Source organism: Musca domestica, unplaced genomic scaffold (assembly GCF_030504385.1).
Source record: "Musca domestica strain aabys unplaced genomic scaffold, Musca_domestica.polishedcontigs.V.1.1 73, whole genome shotgun sequence".
Classification (NCBI taxonomy): domain Eukaryota; kingdom Metazoa; phylum Arthropoda; class Insecta; order Diptera; family Muscidae; genus Musca; species Musca domestica.
This window is the reverse complement of record NW_026712390.1, coordinates 3,397,701-3,420,922: the sequence shown is the minus strand read 5'-3', so window position 1 is coordinate 3,420,922 and position 23,222 is coordinate 3,397,701. Positions and strand designations below refer to the sequence as shown.

The 23,222-nt window shown below is 38.3% G+C and overlaps 2 protein-coding genes across 2 annotated transcripts in view; both read right to left on the bottom strand.

Moving 5' to 3' along the window:
• Nucleotides 1-23,222, bottom strand: part of LOC101898558 (frizzled-like) — a 245,930-nt gene that overhangs the window by 182,447 nt on the left and 40,261 nt on the right. The window lies entirely within an intron of this gene.
• On the bottom strand, nt 11,899-19,389 carry LOC131806343 (uncharacterized). The gene is made up of 2 exons (XM_059130349.1): nt 19,137-19,389; nt 11,899-12,643 (listed from the first exon to the last, which is right to left on the bottom strand). The coding sequence occupies exon 2, from the start codon at nt 12,631-12,633 to the stop codon at nt 11,923-11,925; it is 711 nt and encodes a 236-aa protein (XP_058986332.1). The 5' UTR covers nt 12,634-12,643; nt 19,137-19,389; the 3' UTR covers nt 11,899-11,922.

Here is a 23,222-nt window from a genome sequence, read left to right as displayed (position 1 = left end):
AATCAGCGTTATCTCCATTTATCTGTCGTAAATATTCCTTGCTCAGGACAAACTTAAGGAAAGATTTTTAGATTCTGCAGGAACGTTTTTATCTCTCTCTCTCTCTGGAACGCTTTTTTCTTATCACAGATGCTGTCATTTACTTAACACTTTATAATATCTCTCTTCTCTTAACAAAATTAAATGTTGCACTTGGTTTGCGGAAGTTATTTTGAATATTGATTTGTATTCGCCGCACGATAAGCATATCGCAGCCATAAACTAATGGCAGGCGACCGCCACATCATTATGGTCCACAATTTATGGTCTTCGATGCAACATTGTTGCATCTTGCCACATTGTGTTGATCGCGAAAGAAGAACAAATGAAAAACATGGCACATAAATATATCGGACAACTAACAAGGCTTTGCTGATGAACTTCATATTAAAACTTTGAAGACAGCAATGAAACCGGTTCAATTATAGGCAATTGATTTTGAGATTTGTTACTTTGGAAAAAAACAACCGAGAGAATGAAAATTATTGAGACAAATTCAGATGCGCAATAAATGGTCAAACTGGTTGAGAAAAATTTGAAACGAAGGATGCCAGGGCAGTCATAATGGAAATTTGTCAATTTTGGATAGTCAAATCCTTTAACGTCGGCGACCGGAACTTACGACACCTGCCTACATTAATGACCCAAACAAGGGTCCGGTCCAACCAGATTCCAAATTTAAATGCTTGGTGGCCATCACGACATTCCGAACTAACTTTCAATCTACAAACTTCGCATTTAAACGTGCTCTAAATACTTTTTATCAGGCTTCTCCCATTTCCAACTTGACTTGGGGATTTTCAATATTTAAAATAAAAAAATGGTTTAATATAAAAAAAATTTAGACCAAGATTGAAACTTGTCCATTTTGGCTACACAATTACTTTAACGTCGGCGACAGGAACTCATGACACCTGCCTACATAAATGCCCCAAACAATGGTCCGGTCCAACCGCATTCCAAATTTAAATGCTTGATGGTCATCACGACACTTCGAACTAACTTTCAATCCACAAAGTTTGCTTTTAATGAGGCTTTAAATATATTTTTAAGGGCTTCTCTCACCTCCAACTTGACTTATGGATTTGAATATTTAAAAGAAAATAAATTAAAATTCTTTGATTAAAAATAAAAAAATAAAATTGAGACCAAGATTGATAAGACCAAGATAATCGAAACATGTCCATTTAGGCACAGGAATTCATGACACCTATAAATAAATTAAAATTCAAATGTTTGAGGGTCATCACGACACTCAAATCCAACTTTCCATTTACAAAGTTTGACTTTAAACAGGCTTTAAATATTTTTTTTATCATTTCATTTCATTTCCAACTTGACTCATGGATTTTTTAATATTTGTTTCTTTGGAAAGAAGAAAACGAAAATTCTATGGACAAAATAGAATCCCCTGGACTAGTAATTTATTGTCTTTAACCTATAATTGACTCAATTTTACAGGAAATGATGCTTGACCGAAATTCCAAAATAGCCAACATATTGCCTCATAATCATTCGAAGCAACAGGTATCCATGACACTTGCCAGCAATGATTGGCCAAACAATGATCCAGTCAAACCCCATTCCAAATTTAAATGTTTGATGGTCATAACGACACTCGGAACTAACTTTCAATATACAAAGTTTGCCTTTAGACGAGCTTAAAATATTTTTCATCAGCCTCCTCTCATTTCCAACTTGACTTATGGATTTTTTTTGGAAAGGTATGTAAATGAACATTCCTTGGACAAAAATAGAGTCTTTTAGATCGGCAATTTATGGGATTAATAATTGAAAGAATTTTCACACATTCTCATTAAAAGCGGCTACAGGATCAATGACACTTATCCAACAATGATAGCCCTAAAAATGACCCGATCGAGTTCCATGCTAAATTTTTATCCACAAACTTCGCCGCTAAGAAGGCTCAAAGTATTTTTTTAAAGGCTCCTCTCATTTCCAACTTGACTCAAGGATTTTTTTATTTGAGTCTTTGGAAAGGCAAACAAAAGAGGATATCTTATTTAGACAAAAATAATATCTCCAAGATCGGCAATTTTTACACACTTTCATTAAAGGCGGCGACAGGATCAATTACACTTATCCAACACTGATAGCCCAAAAAATGACCTGATCGAGTTGGATCCCAAAATTGAATGATTGAGGGCCACCACGTCAATCTAACTTCCAACCTACAAAGTTCGCCTTTAAAGAGGCTTTATGCAGTTTTTATCAGGCTTCTCTCATTACCAACTTGACATATGAATTTTTTAAATTTCTTTCTCTTGAAAGACAAACGAAAATTCTTTATACAAAATAGAGCGCCTGCAAGAGAAATTTAAAGACAACATAATTGAGAGTATTCTCCTTCCAAAGACAAAAAATGAGAAATGACCAAGAACCCAAGAACCTACTCATTCTCATCATCACCATCCGAATTGACAGGAATCCATGACACTTGCCGAGGCTGATGGCCAAAACATAGGGTCAATCGAGCCCCAGACCAATTTTTAATACGAGGAAACCATGACGACACTTAAATCGAACTTCCCGTATGGAAAGTTCGACATTAAAAGTGTTTTAAATAATTTTTAGCTGACTTCTGTCATTTCCAACTTGACTCGTGGTCTTTTAAAATTTGTAGATTTGGAAAGTCAAAGGAATGAAAATTCTCCGGAAATTGAAGGACTATATAATCGAGAGGATTCTCCTTCCAAAGACAAAAGATAAGAAATGACCAAGGACCCAAGATAGACAACACATTCCTACTCATTCTCATCATCATTTTCAGTAGCGACAGGAATCCATGACCCTTGCCGACGCTAATGGCCAAAACAATGGGTTCTTCGTACCCCACCTCAATTTCTAACACGAGGAAACCATGACGACACTTAAATCGAACTTCCCGTATGCAAAGTTCGCCATTAAAAGGGTTTTAAATATTTTTTAGCTGACTTCTGTCATTTCCAACTTGACTCATGGATTTTTAAATATTATTTTTTTGGAAAGACACGAAAATGAAAACGAAACCGAAGCGACAGGAATCCATGACACTTGCCGACGCTGATGGCAAATACAATCGGTCCTTCGAACTCCACCACAATTTTAAATGTGTGGTGGTCATCGCGACACTCCGAACTAACTTTCAGCCTTAAAAATTCATCGATAAACGGACTATAAATATTTTTAGGTGGCCTCTCTCATTTCCAAATTGACTCATGGATTTTTCAATATTATTTCTTTGGAAAGACAATAAAATGAAAAATCTCCGGACAAATATTGAATCCTCTACACCGGAAATTTAAGGATTATATAATCTAGAGAATTCTCACTCCAAAGACAAAGAACGATGTATTGCCAAAGACCCAAAATAAACAACACATTCCTACTCATTCTCATCGTCATCTTCAGTAGCGACAGGAATCCATGACACTTGCCGACGCTAATGGCCAAAACACTGGGTCCTTCGAATCCCACCCCAATTTTGAATGTGTGGTGGTCATCCCGACACTCCGAAGTAACTTTCAGCCCGAAAAGTTCGGCCTTAAACAATATTTAATACTTTTTATCAAGCTCCTCTCGTTTCCAACTTGACTCATGGATATTTCAATTTTGTTTCTTTGGAAAGACAAGAAAATGAAAACTCTTTGGACAAATATTAAAATCCTCCAGACCAGAAATTTAAATACAATATAAACGAGAGAATTCTCCTTCCATAGACCAAGAATGGTGAATGACCAAACCCCCAAATAGGCAACACATTCCAACACATTGTCATTGTCATCATCATCCGAAGCGACAGGAATCAACGACACTTGCCTGCACTGATGACCAAAACAATGTCCCTCCCGGAACTCCACCCCAATTTCAAATGCGTGATGGCCATTCCGATTCCCCAAACTAACTTCCAGTCTACCAAGTTCCCCATTAAACAGGCTTTAAATATTTTTTTAGCAGGCTTCCCTCATGTTCAACCTGACAAAAGAAAAATAGGCGGCCGGCCAAGCAAAAACCTGTAGCCACCGCCACATGCCATGGTGTCCTAAATTACACTGAGCGCCTGGTTTAAGAAAACCGTTAAAACTTGTTAGCCACTTAAATGCTAGCTATATTGTTGCTGGTGATTCCGGCAATGCTGATGGGTGGCAGGTTGGCTGGCAAACCTCTATTTAAGTTTAGAAAATTTGTTAGCTATTTTTTGGAGGGAATATAGACAGTGATTTTCTGCCATTTAGACACTTTGTCTGTTGTTGGCAAATGAAATGAAATGCTGCTGCTACCCCTGCTGCTGTCCAAAGAAATCACTCAAATAAAATGTGGAAAACCAGGCATTTTCCAAACCTAGCAAATATATTTAAATGTGCCTGTCATGATCTTAACTGTAGTTTGGAGATAATTTGATAAAGATTTCGCAAAACGTTAAGGGTAATGGCCATCTTCTCAAGTCGCTAATCAAATTTCAATTTTAATTTGATAAGATAACGAATTGAAATGCCGGAACACTATTCCATGGAAATGAGAGAGGAATTGAGAGGGCCACTTAACTGGAGTTGAAAGAGAAAAGTAGGAGAGAAACTTTTGTTTAGTTCTAAGACTCATAAGTAAATGAGTCAGCGCTGAGTGGCTCGGATTCCGTTGTGGAAAGAAAGGCATTCATCTGTGAGTGGCTTGGTTTCCGTATAGAAAACGAGCCCTTGGTTTCGCACAGGAAACGATGATACTCAGTGGCGAGTGGCTCGCTTTCCGTACAAGAAAAGTTGGCACTTACCGGTGAGAGGCTATCTTTCCCGTGTAGGAAACAATCGCACTTACCGCAGAGTGGCTCGCTTTCCTTGTAGGAAGCAATGATACTCCCCAGTGAGTGGCTTGATTTCCTGTGGGGATCGATGGCGCTCTCCGGTGAGTGGCTCGCTTTCCGTATAGGAACGAATGGTACTTACTCACCGGTGAGTGGCTCGACTTCCGTATAGGAACGAATGGTACTTACTCACCGGTGAGTGGCTCGCTTTCCGTATAGGAACAAATGGTACTCACTCACCGGCGAGTGGCTCGCTTTCCGTATGGGAAATGACGGCACTCAGCTACCGGTGAGTGGCTCGCTTTCCGTATAGGAAACGATGCCACCGCTCCGGGGCTCGTTTTCCCGTATAGGAAACGATGCCACCGCTCCGGGGCTCGTTTTCCCGTATAGGAAACGATGCCACCGCTCCGGGGCTCGTTTTCCCGTATAGGAAACGATGCCACCGCTCCGGGGCTCGTTTTCCCGTATAGGAAACGATGCCACCGCTCCGGGGCTCGCTTTCCGTATAGGGAACGATGCCACCGCTCCGTATAGGAAACGATGCCACCGCTCCGGGGCTCGTTTTCCCGTATAGGAAACGATGCCACCGCTCCGGGGCTCGTTTTCCCGTATAGGAAACGATGCCACCGCTCCGGGGCTCGTTTTCCCGTATAGGAAACGATGCCACCGCTCCGGGGCTCGTTTTCCCGTATAGGAAACGATGCCACCGCTCCGGGGCTCGCTTTCCGTATAGGGAACGATGCCACCGCTCCGTATAGGAAACGATGCCACCGCTCCGGGGCTCGTTTTCCGTATAGGAAACGATGCCACCGCTCCGGGGCTCGTTTTCCGTATAGGAAACGATGCCACCGCTCCGGGGCTCGTTTTCCGTATAGGAAACGATGCCACCGCTCCGGGGCTCGTTTTCCGTATAGGAAACGATGCCACCGCTCCGGGGCTCGTTTTCCGTATGGGAAACGATGCCACGGCTTAGTGGCTCGCTTTCCGTATAGGAAACGATGCCACCGCTCTGGGGCTCGCTTTCCGTATAGGAAACGATGCCACCGCTCTGGGGCTCGCTTTCCGTATAGGAAACGATGCCACCGCTCTGGGGCTCGCTTTCCGTATAGGAAACGATGCCACCGCTCTGGGGCTCGCTTTCCGTATAGGAAACGATGCCACCGCTCTGGGGCTCGCTTTCCGTATAGGAAACGATGCCACCGCTCTGGGGCTCGCTTTCCGTATAGGAAACGATGCCACCGCTCTGGGGCTCGCTTTCCGTATAGGAAACGATGCCACCGCTCTGGGGCTCGCTTTCCGTATAGGAAACGATGCCACCGCTCTGGGGCTCGCTTTCCGTATAGGAAACGATGCCACCCTCTCAGTGGCTCGCTTTCCGTATAGGAAACGATGCCACCCTCTCAGTGGTTCGCTTTACGTATAGGAAACGATGCCACCCCTCAGTGGATTATAGGCTCGCGAAGAAGGACCTCGGTGATTAGTTCCTTGCTCTTCACACTTTTCCTGAAGACAACCGTCGATTCCTCCTTAAACTTGCTAGAGTGATCTCAACAACAATATCAGTGAATGTCCAAAGGGCATTCGGCCAACAAATGGTTTGAAAAAGAAACGAGAACCCTTCGCTCAAACTGAGTGTTCCGTAATGAAAGAATTTTTTTTGATAAATGGAATGGAGGGTTAAAAAGATTAGTAGCTCATCGTTATGCCGTGAATCTTTCCAACAGAAAGCCATTTCTTTGCCAGTGAAATTGTTAATGACCTCTTCGAAATTTGGCTAATGAATTTGAATATTCGAAATATGTTCGAACCTCTCACGACATCATTAATTTTGGTATTCAAATAATAATTTCCTAAAGTTCGAAGACCTTCTTCTCCCTGCTTTCCTCTTACCGATATGTTGCCCCTCAATTTGTTTGAAGCACACTTGCAGTGTGTAGAGTCGTTGATTCCAACTGAAGTCCTACAAAAGTGTGAACGCCCATTGTAACTGACACCGTTGCTGCAGCATTTGCGAGGGAGAAAGAGGGAAACAAATGCCTCCAATTGCCTGCCTTTTGTAAAATACCATTTTTTTCCTATTCCTCCGAATGCAATATTGTTGTGGTATGGTGGTTTCCTTCCTCCTTCGTCGCTCTGCTCTTGTTTGTCTGTCATCTAGATTTGCAACATCTCATCGTCAATGGCTGGCTGGTTGGTTGGTGTGTAAATGACAAAAAAGACCGACCGACAGAAAATTTGAAGTCAAGCGGCGTTTTGTCAATAAATCAAAAAGGTTTCCTTTTTTTTCAAAAAACGAATATCAAGTGTCCACTCAGCGGGACTTCCTCAATGAGACGATGACGACAATAACAGCAATTGATATGGAGTGGTACAACAGAAAAGTTAAATAAATATGAATTTTAAATTTACGCAATGAAACTCGGCCTGGAATGGATCTGGAAGTCTTCGATGAGAAGACCTCCTCCAGGTCTTCTATGGAAGTCTTCTCATAGAAGAACTGGAGGTCTTCTCATGGAGATCTTCTCATAGAAGACCTGGGTGTCTTCTCGTAGAAGACCTGGAGGTCTCCTCGTAGAAGACCTGGAGGTTTTCTCGTAGAAGAAATTGAGTTCTTTTTATAGAAGACCTGGAGGAGGTTTTCTCATAGAAGTCCTGGAGGAGATCTTTTCATAGAAGGGCTGGAGGTCTTCTCATAGAAGACCTGGGAGTCTTCTCATCGAAGACCTGGAAGAGGTCTTCTCATAGAAGACCTATACGAGTTCTTCTCATAGATGAGCTGGTGGAGGTCTTCTCATAGAAGACCTGGAGGAGGTCTTCTTATAGAACACCTGGAGGAGTTCTTATCATAGAAGGCCTGGAGTTTTAGCGAAGGTCTTAGGAGGTCTTCTCATAAAAAACTTGGAGGTCTTCTCACAGAAGACCTGGAGGAGGTATTCTCATAGAAGACTTGAAGGAGGTCTTCTCAAAGCAAAAGTGGAAGAGGTCTTCTCGTAGAAGAGCTGGAAGAGGTCTTCTCATAGAAGACCTGGAAGAGGTCTTTTCGTAGAAGAGCTGGAGGAGGTCTTCTCATAGAAGATCTGGAGGTCTTCTCATAGAAATCCTGGAGGTCTTCTCGTAGAACAACTGGAGGTCTCCTCGTAGTAGACCTGGAGGTCTTCTCATGGAATGGAATGTTCATGAGAAGACATGGAGGTCTTCTCATAGAAGACCTGGAGCAGGTCTTCCCATAGAAGACCTCAGGAGGTCTTCTCATAGAAGATCTGGAGGTCTTCTCATAGAAGACCTGGAGGAGGCCCAATAGAAGACCTGGATAACTGGAGGTCGTCTCATAGAAGACTTGGAGGAGATTATTATCCCAGGATCCAGGCTCATCTCCAGAGTATTTTCTCTCCCCGTTTTTCTTTCTTTTTTCTCTCACCGGAAGCACAGGTTCCCTTGACAAGAATATTTCCTTCAGCTTCATATTATCCTTGCCACACAAAAAATGTATCCACCAATGTCTTATTTTCTTTTCAATTTCCATTTCATAATTAAACTTAAATTAAGCATTGCAATAAATTACCCCAAACATATGTTAAATTTTATGCGCACTTTAAAAATAAAAAAGGAAATTCCATTAAATTTTATTTCACCAATCTACCGAAAAATTCAGTTTAATGGCTTGAGAATAAAGCTTAGCTGACAGAAAAAAGAAATGAATAAAAATTCCGTTTGCGTTTTTTTATTTCTATTCGGGTAGTGATGATGATACTACTCCATTTTTGTTATGTTTTTTTTTTTCACTAAAACTAGATTACGTTGGCAGTAATGAAAAAAGTATGGACAGAAAATAGAAATACAGAACCAGCAAAAAAAGCACAGCATCAATTCCAGTTGCGTGTCCGTCCCTCGGTTTTGTCTAAAAACAAATTGAGCCATTTTTTCCTAGGATTATTTGGCATTTGGTGACAATAAAATTTCCCCCAACAAAATGCAAATGAAAGCTAGTCTCCAAAATGGATAAAAACATTCGGCATGGAGCCCCCAAATACAATCTACTGCTTCGGGGCAATTGAAAATTTTGACAAAATTGTTGGCAAGGTGTTAGTTTGCCATGGAGCTCATAGAAGACCTGATGGTCTTCTCATAGAAGACCTAGAGGTCTTCTCATATATGACCTGGAGGTCTTCTCATAGAAGACCTGGAGGTCTTCTCCTAGAAGACCTGGAGGTCTTCTCCCAGAAGACCTGGAGGTCTTCTCGTAGAAGATCTGGAGGTCTACTCGTAGAAGATCTGGAGGTCTTCTCGTAGAAGATCTGGGGGTCTTCTCATAGAAGACCTAGATGTGTTCTCATAGAAGACCCGGAGGTCTTCTCATAGAAGACCTAGAGGTCTTCTCATAGAAGACCTAGAGGTCTTCTCATAAAAGACCTGGAGGAGGTCTTCTCATAGAAGACCTAGAGGTCTTCTTCTCATAGAAGGCCTAGAGGTCTTCTCATAGAAGACCTTATGGTCTTCTCATAGAAGACATGGAGGTCTTCTCATAGAAGACCTAGAGGTCTGCATAGAAGACCTAGAGGTTTTCTCATATGTGAACACCTAGAGGTCTATGTGAAGACCTGGAGGCCTTCTCATAGATGACCTGGAGGTCTTCCCATAGATGACCTGGAGGTCTTCCCATAGAAGACCTGGAGGTCTTCCCATAGAAGACCTGGAGGTCTTCCCATAGAAGACCTGGAGGTCTTCCCATAGAAGACCTGGAGGTCTTCCCATAAAAGACCTGGAGGTCCTCCCAGAAAAGACCTGGAGGTCTTCTCATAGAAGAACTTGGGGTCTTCTCATAGTAAACCTGGAGGTCATCTCATAGTAGACCTGGAGGTCTTCCCATAGAAGACCTGGAGGTCTTCTCATAGAAGACCTGGAGGTCTTCTCATAGAAGACCTGGAGGTCTTCTCATAGAAGACCTGGAGGTCTTCTCATAGAGACCTGGTTGTCTCTTCTCATAGAAGACCCGGAGATCTTTTTTCATAGAAGATCTGGAGGTCTCTTCTCATAGAAGACCTGGAGGTCTACTCATAGCAGACCTGGAAGTCTTCTCTTAGAAGACCTGGAGGTCTTCTCATACAAGACCTACATGTCTTCTCATAGACGACCTAGAGGTCTCCTCATAGAAGGCCTAGAGGTCTTCTCATAGAAGATGTCTTCTCCTCGAAAAAATCCTTCATTCTCAATTCCCCAAACGCCAAATCGATTACTCAAACCTCACACACATGCATTCTCCCAATGCAGAAGTGTTCTCCACTGCCCTCCCATCAACTGACATTTATCATTTGTAAAACACCAACATTAATGTGTTAAAAAGATATTTAACATTTGCCATTTCCATATTGTCTGCAGCCATTTCACAAAGGAGGGCAGAGAAGAGCAACCAAGCATCCGAACGAACGACCGACCGACCGACCGACAAACAATTGTTGTCTGTCAAGTAAAGGAAGACAAATTGGGTTGCTTTTCGCATGTTCGTTGTAATCGCTCAGCGAAATACAGAATGGCAGGATGGCACAAAGTTCTGCACTGGGAATTTTTGAGTAAAACTGTGGCAGAATGAAAAATTACTTTATATTTCTCATTGTCTTTTGTGGTACTTTTGGGAAAAGTTTTCGTGGCTTTCAGTTTTCGTGGCTGTGTACATGGGGTGAATAGTTGGAGATGAGGAGGTTGTTTCACAAAGAAGACTTACGGATTTCAATAGGAATTCAGAATAAGTTAGCTTCTCGAAGGACCAAATATTTTATGGTCATACTTACAAATCTAGACAATTTTGTTTCCAAAGCTTACCTGAAAAGAAAAAACGAAAAATTTTAACGACAGATTCAAAATAAAACAAATCTAAGAAAATAATAGAAAATAACATAATTCAGAAAATCTGAAATTTTGAACATCGTCCCTATCAAAAAAAAAAAAAAAACTACCTATTTAGCCCCTTCACCTATAATGTCAAAAAAAAGGATAAAACAAACTAGTTCGACACACAATAGAGTAGTTTGAAGGTAGTTGGATACGATAGAGAATAGTTGGAAGGTAGTTTGATGTATCGGGAGTAATTTTGCCAGAAGTTTGATATATTTTTAAGTAGTTCGATGCATGTCAAAAGTGCTTTGGATTTAGTTGGAATGTAGTTTGATGCATACCGCAGTAGTATGAAGGAAGTTTGATTTGATGCCATGTGGTTTGAGGAATGTTAATTTGCTTTTAAGATAGTTTGAAGAATGCTAAAGGAGTTTGAAGGCAGTTAAGTATATTAGCAAGCAGTTTGATAGCAGTCCGCAACCTCGTAGGCCTCGAAGACAGTCTGATACGATCGAGAGTAGTTGGAAAATAATTTGATGAAACGGGGAGTCGCTTGGAGGTAGTTCGATGCATCGGGAAGTATTTAGAAGGTAGTTTGATGCATTTTAAAGTAGTTTGAACATAGTTTAATACATTTCAACAGGGTTTAAACTAAGTTGGAAGGTAGTTTGAATTATAGCCAAGTAGTTTGAATGAAGTATCATACCTTGCCATGAAGTTTGAGGACAGACAATTAACTTTATAGGCAGTTTGAAACATCGTAAAAAAGTTTGAAGCTAGTCTGAATCATGCTAAAGAAGTTTGAAGACAATTAAGCATATTATCAACCAGTTTGAAGACAATCCTAAACATTGCAAAGTAGTTTGAAGGTGGTTGGATGTATTAGAGAGTAGTTGAAAGGAAGTGTGAGGGATGTCAACTGTGTACAAGTTCCAATACCGTCGTATGGACTTGTTGTGGTTCAAATTCTACTGAGTAGATTTTGAGCCGGAATTTATTGTTGCACAAAGACGAACAACAATATTGTTTAGCGAACTACAAACAAACACAAAAGTATTCTGGCGATACTTACGTTTGTTGTCTGCACAAAAGAAAAAGCACTTTAATAATTATTATTTCAAAGTTAAAATGACTCTGTCGGTCAACTTTTATTTATAAAAAATTCACAATCTTGATCTGGCGATCCACTTTTCTAAACTTCAAGAAGAAGAGTGCCAACCAAACTCCTTGACGATGTAACCTCATCGATAGTTTTAATTATCGAGATCGATAAGGTCCATATCGATATCATCGTCTATGGGGTTGGGTCTATTCCCAACATGCCGGGCCCCTTGCACTGGTGCAACCGTTAAAGCCGTTGCTATTTTTTCGAGCACGCTCAGGAACCTGTCCATCATCTCTGGTTGCTGCAGTAAAGGTTTTTCTTCCCTTTTTCTTTCTCCGGGCTGTTGCTGTGGCTGTTGTGCGGCATGTTGATTTTGTTTTTTATTCTGTTTTTTGATTGTTTTATCTCGCCGATGTTTGTTGTTTGTTTGTGTTTTCTGCACACCAATCTGTTGTTTGTTCTCATGCTGCTTCCGCTTTTTTTGCTTTGGTGCAGTTTCAGTGACAGTGTGCGCGTGCCGTGTCTGCAGTTGAGCAAGAATTTGTTGTTGCTGTTGGGTTTGCTGCGCTCTTTGATTGGCATACGGGTGATACCTGGCAAACCCTATGCCACTGTCAATTAGACCTGCCACTACAGGACGATGCAGCATCGTATTGTGCCGAGAACCACACATACGACATGTCCCTGGCCAGGAACAAAATCTCGCTACGTGGTTCCGTCCGAGGCAGTTCTTGCAGTATCTGCGAGCCAATACCACACTCTCTCTTTGCTCCACCGTCATCACTTGAAAAGCGGGACAGTTCCTCAGGTGATGAATACCGTAGCAAACCTGACAGACTTCACCTTGGCCCATATTCATTATTATGTAACTGCAAGAAATATTTGAAAGAAAAAATATCCAAGAGAAAAAAGGGTGCCATTAAAGGCATTGTCTGTTAGATATTTGACCATGATTGGGGCACGCATACACATATATTACATTCTACTGACAACCACTGACTGGGAGTACACATAACTTCACAATAGGACGAGATATGATACCTGCTGTAGTTTTTACATCAACTACTCTTACGTGTTGATCGTGCCCTTCATGCACTTTTACCACACGTCCCATTTTCCAGTCATTCGGAGGTAGCAGTTCATCTTTTACTAGTACCAAGTCATTCTCTTGAATATTTCGTTTAGGATATTGCCATTTGTATCTCTTATGGAGTTCCTGGATATATTCTGTTTTCCATCTCTTAGCAAAGGTATGATGTAGGGCTTTTATTTTTTCCCAACGATTTATTAACGATAAATCGTCAATAGGCATTTCCGGAGCGAATAATAATGGTCCACCTCTTAGAAAGTGTGCTGGAGTTAAAGCCTCTAAATCTTCCGGATCCTCTGACAATGGTGTTAAAGGCCTAGAGTTTAATACACTCTCTATTCTCACTAAAACAGTGGCAAATTCCTCAAAATTGAACTTTCTTTCAGACATTATCTTTTTGAAATGTGTCTTAAAACTTTTAACTCCTGCTTCCCATAATCCGCCCATGTGTGGAGCGCTAGGTGGAATAAACTTCCACTCGAAGCCATTAACAATATACTTCTCTGAAATTTCTTTGGAGGATTTTTTTATAAATTCATGATATTCCCTCGAGAGAGTACGACTGGCACCCACAAAATTGGTTCCATTATCTGACATTAAACATCTAGGCAAACCTCTTCTACCTATGAATCGCGTAAATGTTGCAAGAAACGCTTCTGTGGATAGTGACGAACACGCTTCAAGATGTATGGCTTTTGTCGAAAAACACACAAATATACATACATACGACTTTTGATACGGTGAATTTCTCAAATTGCCACTTTTAATTTGAAACGGACCTGCAAAGTCTGTTCCAACATAGGTAAAGGGAAGTGAAAAAGAAGTTCTCTCTAAAGGCAATGCAGCCATTATCTGTGATTTAACATTCTGTTTGTATCTTGCACAAATTACACAATTATGTACTACTTTTTTAACGGTTCTTCTTAGTCTAGGGATGTAAAATTGCCGTTGAACCATGGACATCATAAGTCTTACATCAGCATGCATTAATGTTTTGTGGATAAATTCCAAGAATATATACATAAATGAGACGAACTTGGCATTATTACTGGAAATCGTTCGTCATTAGATACATTTGCATTAGCTAGACGTCCATTAACTCTCATTACCCCATTCTCATCCAAAAATGGATTCAAAGCACGTAACGGACTTTTTCGTGATATAATTTTCGAATTAATTAAATCATTATATTCTTGGGGATAATGAACCCTTTGCGCCATTCGGGCTAGAACCATCTTAGCGTGATTCAACTCATCTTGAGATAGAAGTTTTCCACTTCCTCCATCTGAATATTCATTTTTTCTTCGCTTATTCTTCATACGATACATATATCCTATAATCCACAATGTTCTGTTATAAGAAGAAATTTTTGAATCATTTCTTTATAATCATCTTTCTCTATAATTGGTGCACAATGTACTTCAATATTTCGCTTTTCTGGCGGATCTTTCGATACCATATTAGATTCTGGCCAATTATTACCAGGACTTAATAACCACATTGGGCCATTCCACCATAGCGAACATTTACTTAATTCTACAGAATTACAACCTCTTGTTCCAAGGTCTGCAGGATTACATTTCGAAGAAACATGTCTCCAAGTTGCATTTTCGACATTTTTGAATATAGTTGCGGTTCTATTTGCAACATAAGTATTCCATGTGGATGGATGTTTTTGCAACCATGCCAATACAATTGTTGAATCTGTCCACATATGGACAGAATAATTTTTCACATCTAATTTGGAGACAACATACTTCATTAAAGATGAGAGCAATACGGCACCACAAAGCTCTAATCTTGGCAAGCTTACTCTTTTTAATGGAGCAACTTTACTTTTCGCTATTAATAAGTTTACTGATGACTTTGATTCTGTGTCCATTCGAACGTATACTGCGGCACAATACGCTTTCTCAGAAGCGTCACAAAATCCATGAAATTGTATATTGCCCTCTAGGCAATAATTAATCCATCTTGGTATTTGAATAGAATCAACACATGAAAATTGATCCAAAAATGTTTTCCATTTAGTATACGTGGATGAACTTACTCTTTCATCCCAATTAACACCTTCTAACCAAAGGTCTTGCAACAAAATTTTTGCCTGTATAATAAAGGCGTTAACCACCCTGCTGGGTCAAATAATTTCGAAATGGTTGACAAGATTTTCCTTTTAGTTATCGGGGTAGTCACCTCTAGTGACTTCATATTATAAGAAAATGAGTCAGTTAAGGCATTCCAACGAATACCTAATGTCTTTGTTGAACTCATATCTATAATTCTTAAAAATTCTTCATTTAACAAATCTTCTGATCGGACATTAGAAAGAAGGGTCGGATGATTTGCCGTTATCTTCTTTAACGGAAATCCAGCCGAATTCAAAACACAAATTAATTGTTTTTCCGCCTCCAAAGCTGAGGCAAGAGTATGACCTCCAGTCAATACATCATCAACATATATCTCATTTTTAATTATTTTCGATGCAATTGGGTATTTATCTTTTGACTCTTCCGCCAATTGCAACAATGTGCGAATCGCCAAATAAGGTGCACAGTTTATACCAAAGGTAATAGTACACAATTCATAATCTTTAATATCACTCTGACCTTCTTTTCTAAATAAAATTCTCTGGTATTGCCGATCAGAATCATGAACACATATCTGTCGGTACATTTTCTCAATGTCACCGTTAAACACATACTTATACAGGCGCCAATTCAAAATTACAGACACTAAATCATTTTGTAATATTGGCCCTGTATGTAAAATATCGTTTAAAGAATAAGAGCTTTTTGTCTTACTCGATCCATTAAACACCACTCTCACTTTAGTACTAGAACTTTCTGGGCGAAAGACTGCATGATGCGGTAAATAATATGAAAAATATTTCCCACCAGTACATATTTCTCTTGATTCTGTGGGTTTCATATGACCCAATGACAAATATTCATTTAATACTTCATTATATGACTCCTCAAGGTCTACATTCTTGCTTAACTTTACTTCCATATGTTCATATTGTTTCTTTGCTTTGAATCTGGACGAATCTAGGTACATTTTTTGAGGAAATTCTTCTTTGAAAGGTAATTTTACAACGAATCTTCCATCTGATCGACGGTATGTCGTGTTGGTGTAAAATTTCTCGCAATATTCGTCTGATTTCGTGGAAATGGGCACTTCACTTATTTCTTCTTGTTCCCAAAACTTTCTCAATAATTGACTAACGTCATCTTCAGAATTATTTTTTATTTCTATAGACGCTAAACAAATTTCATTGGCTGATATTGGCCCATAGATATACCAACCGTATATCGAATTTTGAGCTATCATATTGCCCAATATGTTCTTTCTAACTCCCTCTAGGATTATATATGGGATAACATCGCTACCTATAAGCATATCAATTTGAGCAGAAATCATAAATCCTGGATCTGCTAACTTCAAATCCTTAATACTTCCCAAATCTGAAATTTTAATAGTCTGCGTCGGCAATAAACTTGTCAAATTTTGCACAACTAATGCTTCTGCTTCAAATTCAGTTTCATTTATTTCTGAACACAACGTCAGAACACATTTTTTATTTGAATTAGCCACGACTGTTCCACTCAGTCCACTAATCTTGAAACTAGCTTTTTCAGTTAATATGCCAATTCGTTTAATTATTTTTTGAGTAACGAATGTTCGTTTCGAAGCTGAGTCAATGAGAGCTCTAACCGTAAATATTTCCCCAGAATATTTTACTTTTACTAGAGCTGTAGGCAGCATAACGTCATCATGACTTACTGACACATGTGTTTCCACATTAGAAGTTGAGCTACAGAATTGGACGAACATGGCATTTCTTCTACAATATTCTCTGTGGTAACTAGAGCATTTGTTTGGCGTCCATTTTCAGAACGATAAGTGTTTTGACTTTCTCTTGCTACCAATCTTGGCTGTGTAGATCTCTCTTGAACGTTATTTGGTAAATGCAGTTTAGTGTGGTGTTTCTTTTTGCAAAACATACACCTATGCACACTAACGCATTCCTGAGAAATGTGTCCATAAATAAGACAATTGTTACACAATCTTTTTTCTCTTGCAAATTCAATTCTCTGATTTACACTCATACTATTAAATCTTGAACAATTCTTTAAAATATGATTTCTATTACACATGATACATCTATTCGATTGTGTCGATTGCGCATTTTGATGCGCTTGAAATTCATCATTAAAGGCAGTTGAAGCTGCTATATTTCTTAGACTGTCTATTCTCTCTAGGACTCTATGTCTGTTTTTTAGAAAATCGTCCATTTGTGACCATTTGGGTAGCTCTGAATGTGATTCGAGCGATTGTTCCCAAAGAGTCAGAGTTTCAACCGGAAGCTTAGTTGAACACAAATATATCAAAATAGGATCCCATTGATCTACTTGCACCTTATGTGCTTTTAATATAGCTAGACAGTCGCTAACTGTTGATTGAATTCTTTTTATATCTCTGCTAGATTCAGTCTTTGCTGCCGAAAGATTGAATAAAATCTTTAATTGATTATCTACCAGTACCCTCACATTTTCGTATCGCACTGATAATGCTTCCCATGCCAACGAAAAATTCTGATCAGATAACGGGTACCGATCAACAATTCTACCAGCCTCACCCTTTGTTTTGTTACGCAAATGATAGAGTTTTTGCGCAGGTGTGAGTCTGGGATGATTTCCATATATGGCTGTAAACATGTCTCTAAAAGTTGGCCACTGTTCATAACTTCCGTAGAAGTCTTGAGTGTCACAAGGTGGCACTTTAATACAAATTTCCGACATGTCAAAGGTTGTACCCGGAGGATACACAGCTGAGCTGTGAAACAGTGACGGATTTGTAACATCGCCTCTAGCGGTATTATTTTGATTTTGTTTTCTTTTCTTCAAAATCTCTAATAATTTAGCTTTTGTAGTTTGATATTTGTCCCTGAGGGACTCAAATATTTTTCTGGCTTCTAATTTATAAGCCTTTTCTTCTTCTTCCTCTATTTCTGCTAAATATACACATTCAAATGCACTGCGTGCATTGTGCCAATCTTCATCAATGGATTCTAGTTTGGTTTCTATTAAAGAATCCGAAAATAGTTCCTCGGGAGTATTCTCCAATTGAATGCACATATTCATAAGGCTGTCGGTTTCGTATTCAAATTTAGCACAAATTGTTGAATCCATTTGTTTTTCTATTTATTTTTTATGTATATTTATATGAGGTTTATTTATTGTTATTTATTATATTTTATTTACTTTTTTTTTTTATTATTATTTTTTTTATTATTATTATTTATTATACAAACAAATTATAATTATCACTTTATTTATTTTTAATAAATAAAATGAAATTATTTCCGTAAATGTTTTTGATTTGCCGTATAATATTATTTTTCTCAGCAAAGTTTAATTTGTTTTTAAACTTATTGAAAAAATGATTTTTTTTGATTTTATGATTTGTTTATTTAATTATTATTATTATTATTTTAACTTTTATTATCTTATTATTTATTTTTATTCAAAATTATTTATGTGTATTATTATATTTTATTGATTCAATAATTTATGCAAAGTTTTATACGTTACGTCAGAAACTTGCGTTACGTTAGCGAGTAATTGCACAACTTTTCTGACCCAGCAGCTGATCGATAGTCGATATGGTAAGCACAACAGACGGATCGATCTGGCACAATAAACATATGTCAAAAGATTGTTTATTACAAATGGCACAAATGACGAATGCGACAAATGTAACACAAAACAAAATGAAATAAATGCCAAAAAAATGATGGAGAAAATGAAAGTGATTGTGGTGTTTTATAATGGTGTTAGTGTATGTGTTTTCGACAGTGTTAATAAACAATGAATACAAACAAATATCTCTTTTTTTCTAACTTCACACAAACGATTTCTTTTGGAAATGGCAGTGTTGATTTGTTGAATGTATGTGTGTCTACGACAAACAACACAAAAGCCGCCACATTCGAACACAGATGAAAACACAACAACACTTCTTACTACTTTCAAATTAATTTTAAATTAAAATTAGTGCTTTTTTTGGAAAATATTTTTGGCAAATAAGCCGATTCTTTATTTTTTGGACTCGAAGGACCATGTACAAGTTCCAATACCGTCGTATGGACTTGTTGTGGTTCAAATTCTACTGAGTAGATTTTGAGCCGGAATTTATTGTTGCACAAAGACGAACAACAATATTGTTTAGCGAACTACAAACAAACACAAAAGTATTCTGGCGATACTTACGTTTGTTGTCTGCACAAAAGAAAAAGCACTTTAATAATTATTATTTCAAAGTTAAAATGACTCTGTCGGTCAACTTTTTATTTATAAAAAATTCACAATCTTGATCTGGCGATCCACTTTTCTAAACTTCAAGAAGAAGAGTGCCAACCAAAACTCCTTGACGATGTAACCTCATCGATAGTTTTAATTATCGAGATCGATAAGGTCCATATCGATATCATCGTCTATGGGGTTGGGTCTATTCCCAACAAACTGATTTTAATTTAGTTGAAAGATAGCAATATATACACCCAAGTAGTTTGAAGAAAGTTTGATACGTTGACATATAGTTCGAGGTATGTCTATTCAGTTTAAAGGCAGTTTGAAATATTCTAAGGTAGTAAGAAGGTAGACTGATGCCTGCTAAAGATGTCTGAATAACATAAAGTTTATTAACAAGGCAGTCTGAAACATTGCAAAGTTGTTTGAAGGCAGTCCGATACATTAGAGAGTAGTTGAAAGGAAGTTTGATGAAGCAAGTTGTTCGAATGAAGTTAGATTGATTTCAAGTGTTTCCAATAGTTTGAAGGAAGTTCGATACGTAGCCATGTAGTTTGAGGCTTATCAATATGAGTTGAAGACAATTTGATATATGCTAAATAGTTTGAAAGCAGTCTAAAGCCGCTAAAGAAGTTTGAAGGCAATTGTCGGGAGTCCGAGGCAACCGAAGTTGTTTGAAGTTAGTTGAGTTCATGCCAAAGTATTTTGAAAAAGTAGTTTAACCGTCCTAAAGAAGTTCAAAGGTAATTTAACACAGGGCAAGCAGTTCAAAGTAAGTTTGACACCTATCAAAGTAGTTTGAAGGTAATTTGATGATTCGGAAACTAGTTTGAAGGTAGTTTGACACCCATCAAAGCAGTTTGGGGGTAATTTGATGATTGTGAAAGAAGTTTGAAGGTGGTTTGATGATTTTGAAAGTAGTTTGACACCTCTCAGAGCAATTTGATTATTGTGAAAGTAGTTTAAAGGTAGATTGACACCTATAAAATCATTTGGATGATTGTGAAATAGTTTGAAGATGCCTTGATGGTTGTGAAAGTAGTTTGAAGGTAGGTCGAAGAATGTTAAAGTAGTCTGAAGGTAGTTTGACACGTATCAAAGCAGTTGGAAGGTAGTTCGATGATTGTAAAGGTAGTTTGATAGTGGTTTGATGATTATGAGAGTAGTTTGAACATAGTTTGAAACCTATCAAAGCAATTCAAAGATAGTTTGGTGATTGTTAAAGAAGTTTGAAGGTAGTTTGACACATATCGAAGTACTTTGATGATTGTGAAAATAGTTTGAAGGTAGTTTGATACCTATCAAAATAGTTTGATGATTGTGAAAGAAGTTTGAAGGTGGTTTGATGATTTTGAAAATAGTTTGAAGGTACTTTAACACCTATCAAAGCAGTTTGATGGTAGTGTGGAGATTGTGAAACTAGTTTGACACCCATCAAAGCAGTTTGAAGGTAATTTGATGATAATGAAACTAGCTTGAAGGTAGTTTGACACCCATCAAAGCAGTCTGATGATTGTGAAAGAGCTTTGAAGGTTGAAAGTGGTTTTATGATTGTGTAAGTAATTTGACACCTATCAAAGTAGTTTCAAGGTAATCTGATGATTGTGAAGATGGTTTCATGTACAACAAAGAAGTTCGAAAGTGTTTTAATGATTGACTAAAAAGTTTAAAGGTAGCTTGACTCATAACCAAGAAGTTTGATGCTTGAAAGGGTTGTTTCAAGGTAGTTTTGTCAGAAATATTTCAATGTAGTTTAATACCAATTAAGGCAGTTTGAAGGTAGTTTAATGCCTGTCAAACTAGTTTGATGGTGATTTCATGTATACCAAAGTAATTTTAAAATGATTTCATGCTTGACAGAAAAAGCTTGTAGGTAGTTTTACTCATAACCAAGAGGTTTGATGATTGAAAGGGTTGTTTCAAGGTAGTTTGATGCATGTCAGAGATGTATGAATATAGTTTGATACCAATAAAGGCAGTTTGACGGTAGTTTTATGTAGTTTGAGGGTGGTTTGAAGGTGGTTTGATGTACCGCAAAGAAATTTGAAGATAGTTTGATGCCTATTAAGACAGTTTGAACGCTGTCAAACTAGTTTGAAGGTGGTTTCATGAATACCAAAGTAGTTTGAAAGTGGATTGAAATATGAAAGAATAGTTAGAAGGTACTTAAATGCCTGTCAATCGTAGTTTGAAGGTGGTTTGATTAATCCCAAAATAATTTCAACGTAGTTTGATACCTAGTAAAATAGTTGGAAGGTAGTTTGGTCCCTGTCAAACTAGTTTGAATGTGGTTTCATCTATACCAAGAGGTTTGATGCTTGAAAGGGTTGTTTGAAGGCAGTTTGAGGCATGTCAGAGATGTTTGAAGGTTGTTTGATGTCTATTAAGGCAGTTTGAAGATAGTTTGATGCCTGTCTAATTTAGTTTGAAGGTGGTTTGATGTATCCCAAAGTAAGTTGAAGGTAGTTTGATGCCTATTAAGACACTTTGAAAATAGTTTGATGTCTATCAAACTAGTTTGAAGGTGGTTTAATGTTTACCAAAGTTGTTCGACACATCTGCCAGATGTTTAAATTATTTTGATACATTTCTAACGGTGGCCTAAGCCACTTCAAAGAAATTGAACATTCGGCAGTAGTTTGGCACTCGTCTGGTGGAGGAAAGTAGAAGTTGAAGGTAAACTGATAGTTGACAATGAAGACCAAGGGAAAGATTAGGAAATAATTTTACATAGAATATCTTGGAGGAATTCCTCTCATCATTGGAGTATGAGTTGATTGTGAAAGGTGCCAAAAATAGTCTAAATTAGAAGTGAGGAGTCTTAGAGGCATTTACCAAAAGTTTGTTGGTAGTTGGTGTGAGGTTGGGTAATAAGTTGAAAAGCGTTTGATTCTCGAATGAGATAGCTTTGAAGCCTGGCAAGAAAAAAATTGGCTTTTGGCGAAGTACGAATGAGTGGCTGGGGAAGGGAGAAAGTGGAGCTTCAAAGTCTTGCAATTCAGACTTCCTCAAAGTCTTTAGCTTCCAAGGTTATATATGTTGAAGCTCTATCCGATACCTTAACTGTTCAATGTAGGGACATTTGTTAACCCGCAATTTGGAAATAAAACTCTCTGGAATCTTTGGCAATGTAAAGCCAACATTTTACGTGATTGAGGTTCGAATTCCCAGCCTTCTCACAATTGCTGATAATACATTAGAAGCGCTTCATATAATGGCCGTTTAGAAGCATTTTCCCCGCCTTCTTTTTTTCTATTAAAGATCTTAATTATATCCATTACAAAGTTGCAACCCACTTCGCAGAAGACTACCTTCATAATCATAATTTGACCCACTGATGGCTAACGCAAAGCTTTATCTAACTGTTTGATTGCGAACATTAGAGAAAAGAAAAAAAAGAGTTCAGTTTTGTCAAGTCATGCAGGCTGTTTTCCTAACAACTTTTTGTGGCCATGATGACAATGATCTTCTTTATTGTTCTGCTACAATGAAAAAGGAAAACTCTTTCAACAAGACTTGATGGACGGCCAGATAATGAATCCGAAGAAAAACAATGAAAATAAAATCCGTTGTAGAGATGATATTAGAATGACTTGACAAAAACCAAGGAGGTGGTGGTTGGCTTGACTCTATCTGCCAGGGGATTTCAGTAATGAGCAGAAAGAAGCAGGAGGGGGATAAAGACCTGAGACTCCCAATATGGTCAAGGTATGAGAGTTGGAAGACAGAAATTGACCATTGCCAGGCATTATAAGGCCAATGGTATTTGATTGCCAGACAAGTTCTCTAATCAAGGCTAAGCCACAGGGCAAGGGGGGAGATAAGCAAGATGAGCAGAGCTGGGGAAAATTATACGGCAACTAATTAAGAAAATTGGAAAAGATGTTAAGGAATAAAATGAAACTCATTTTCCAAAAGCAGCGGAGGAACCGAAAGAAAAAAATCTAAATCAGTTCTCTGTAGAAAAAACAAAACAAAATATTCATGAACAACTGGAGTATCATGACTTGGGCTTTTTGTTTCCTTTTGTCCTGAAACCACTACCAG

Excerpts from the sequence above, each read along its gene's own strand:
- LOC131806343 (XM_059130349.1), bottom strand. The coding sequence starts at position 12,633 with ATGAATATGGGCCAAGGTGAAGTCTGTCAGGTTTGCTACGGTATTCAT.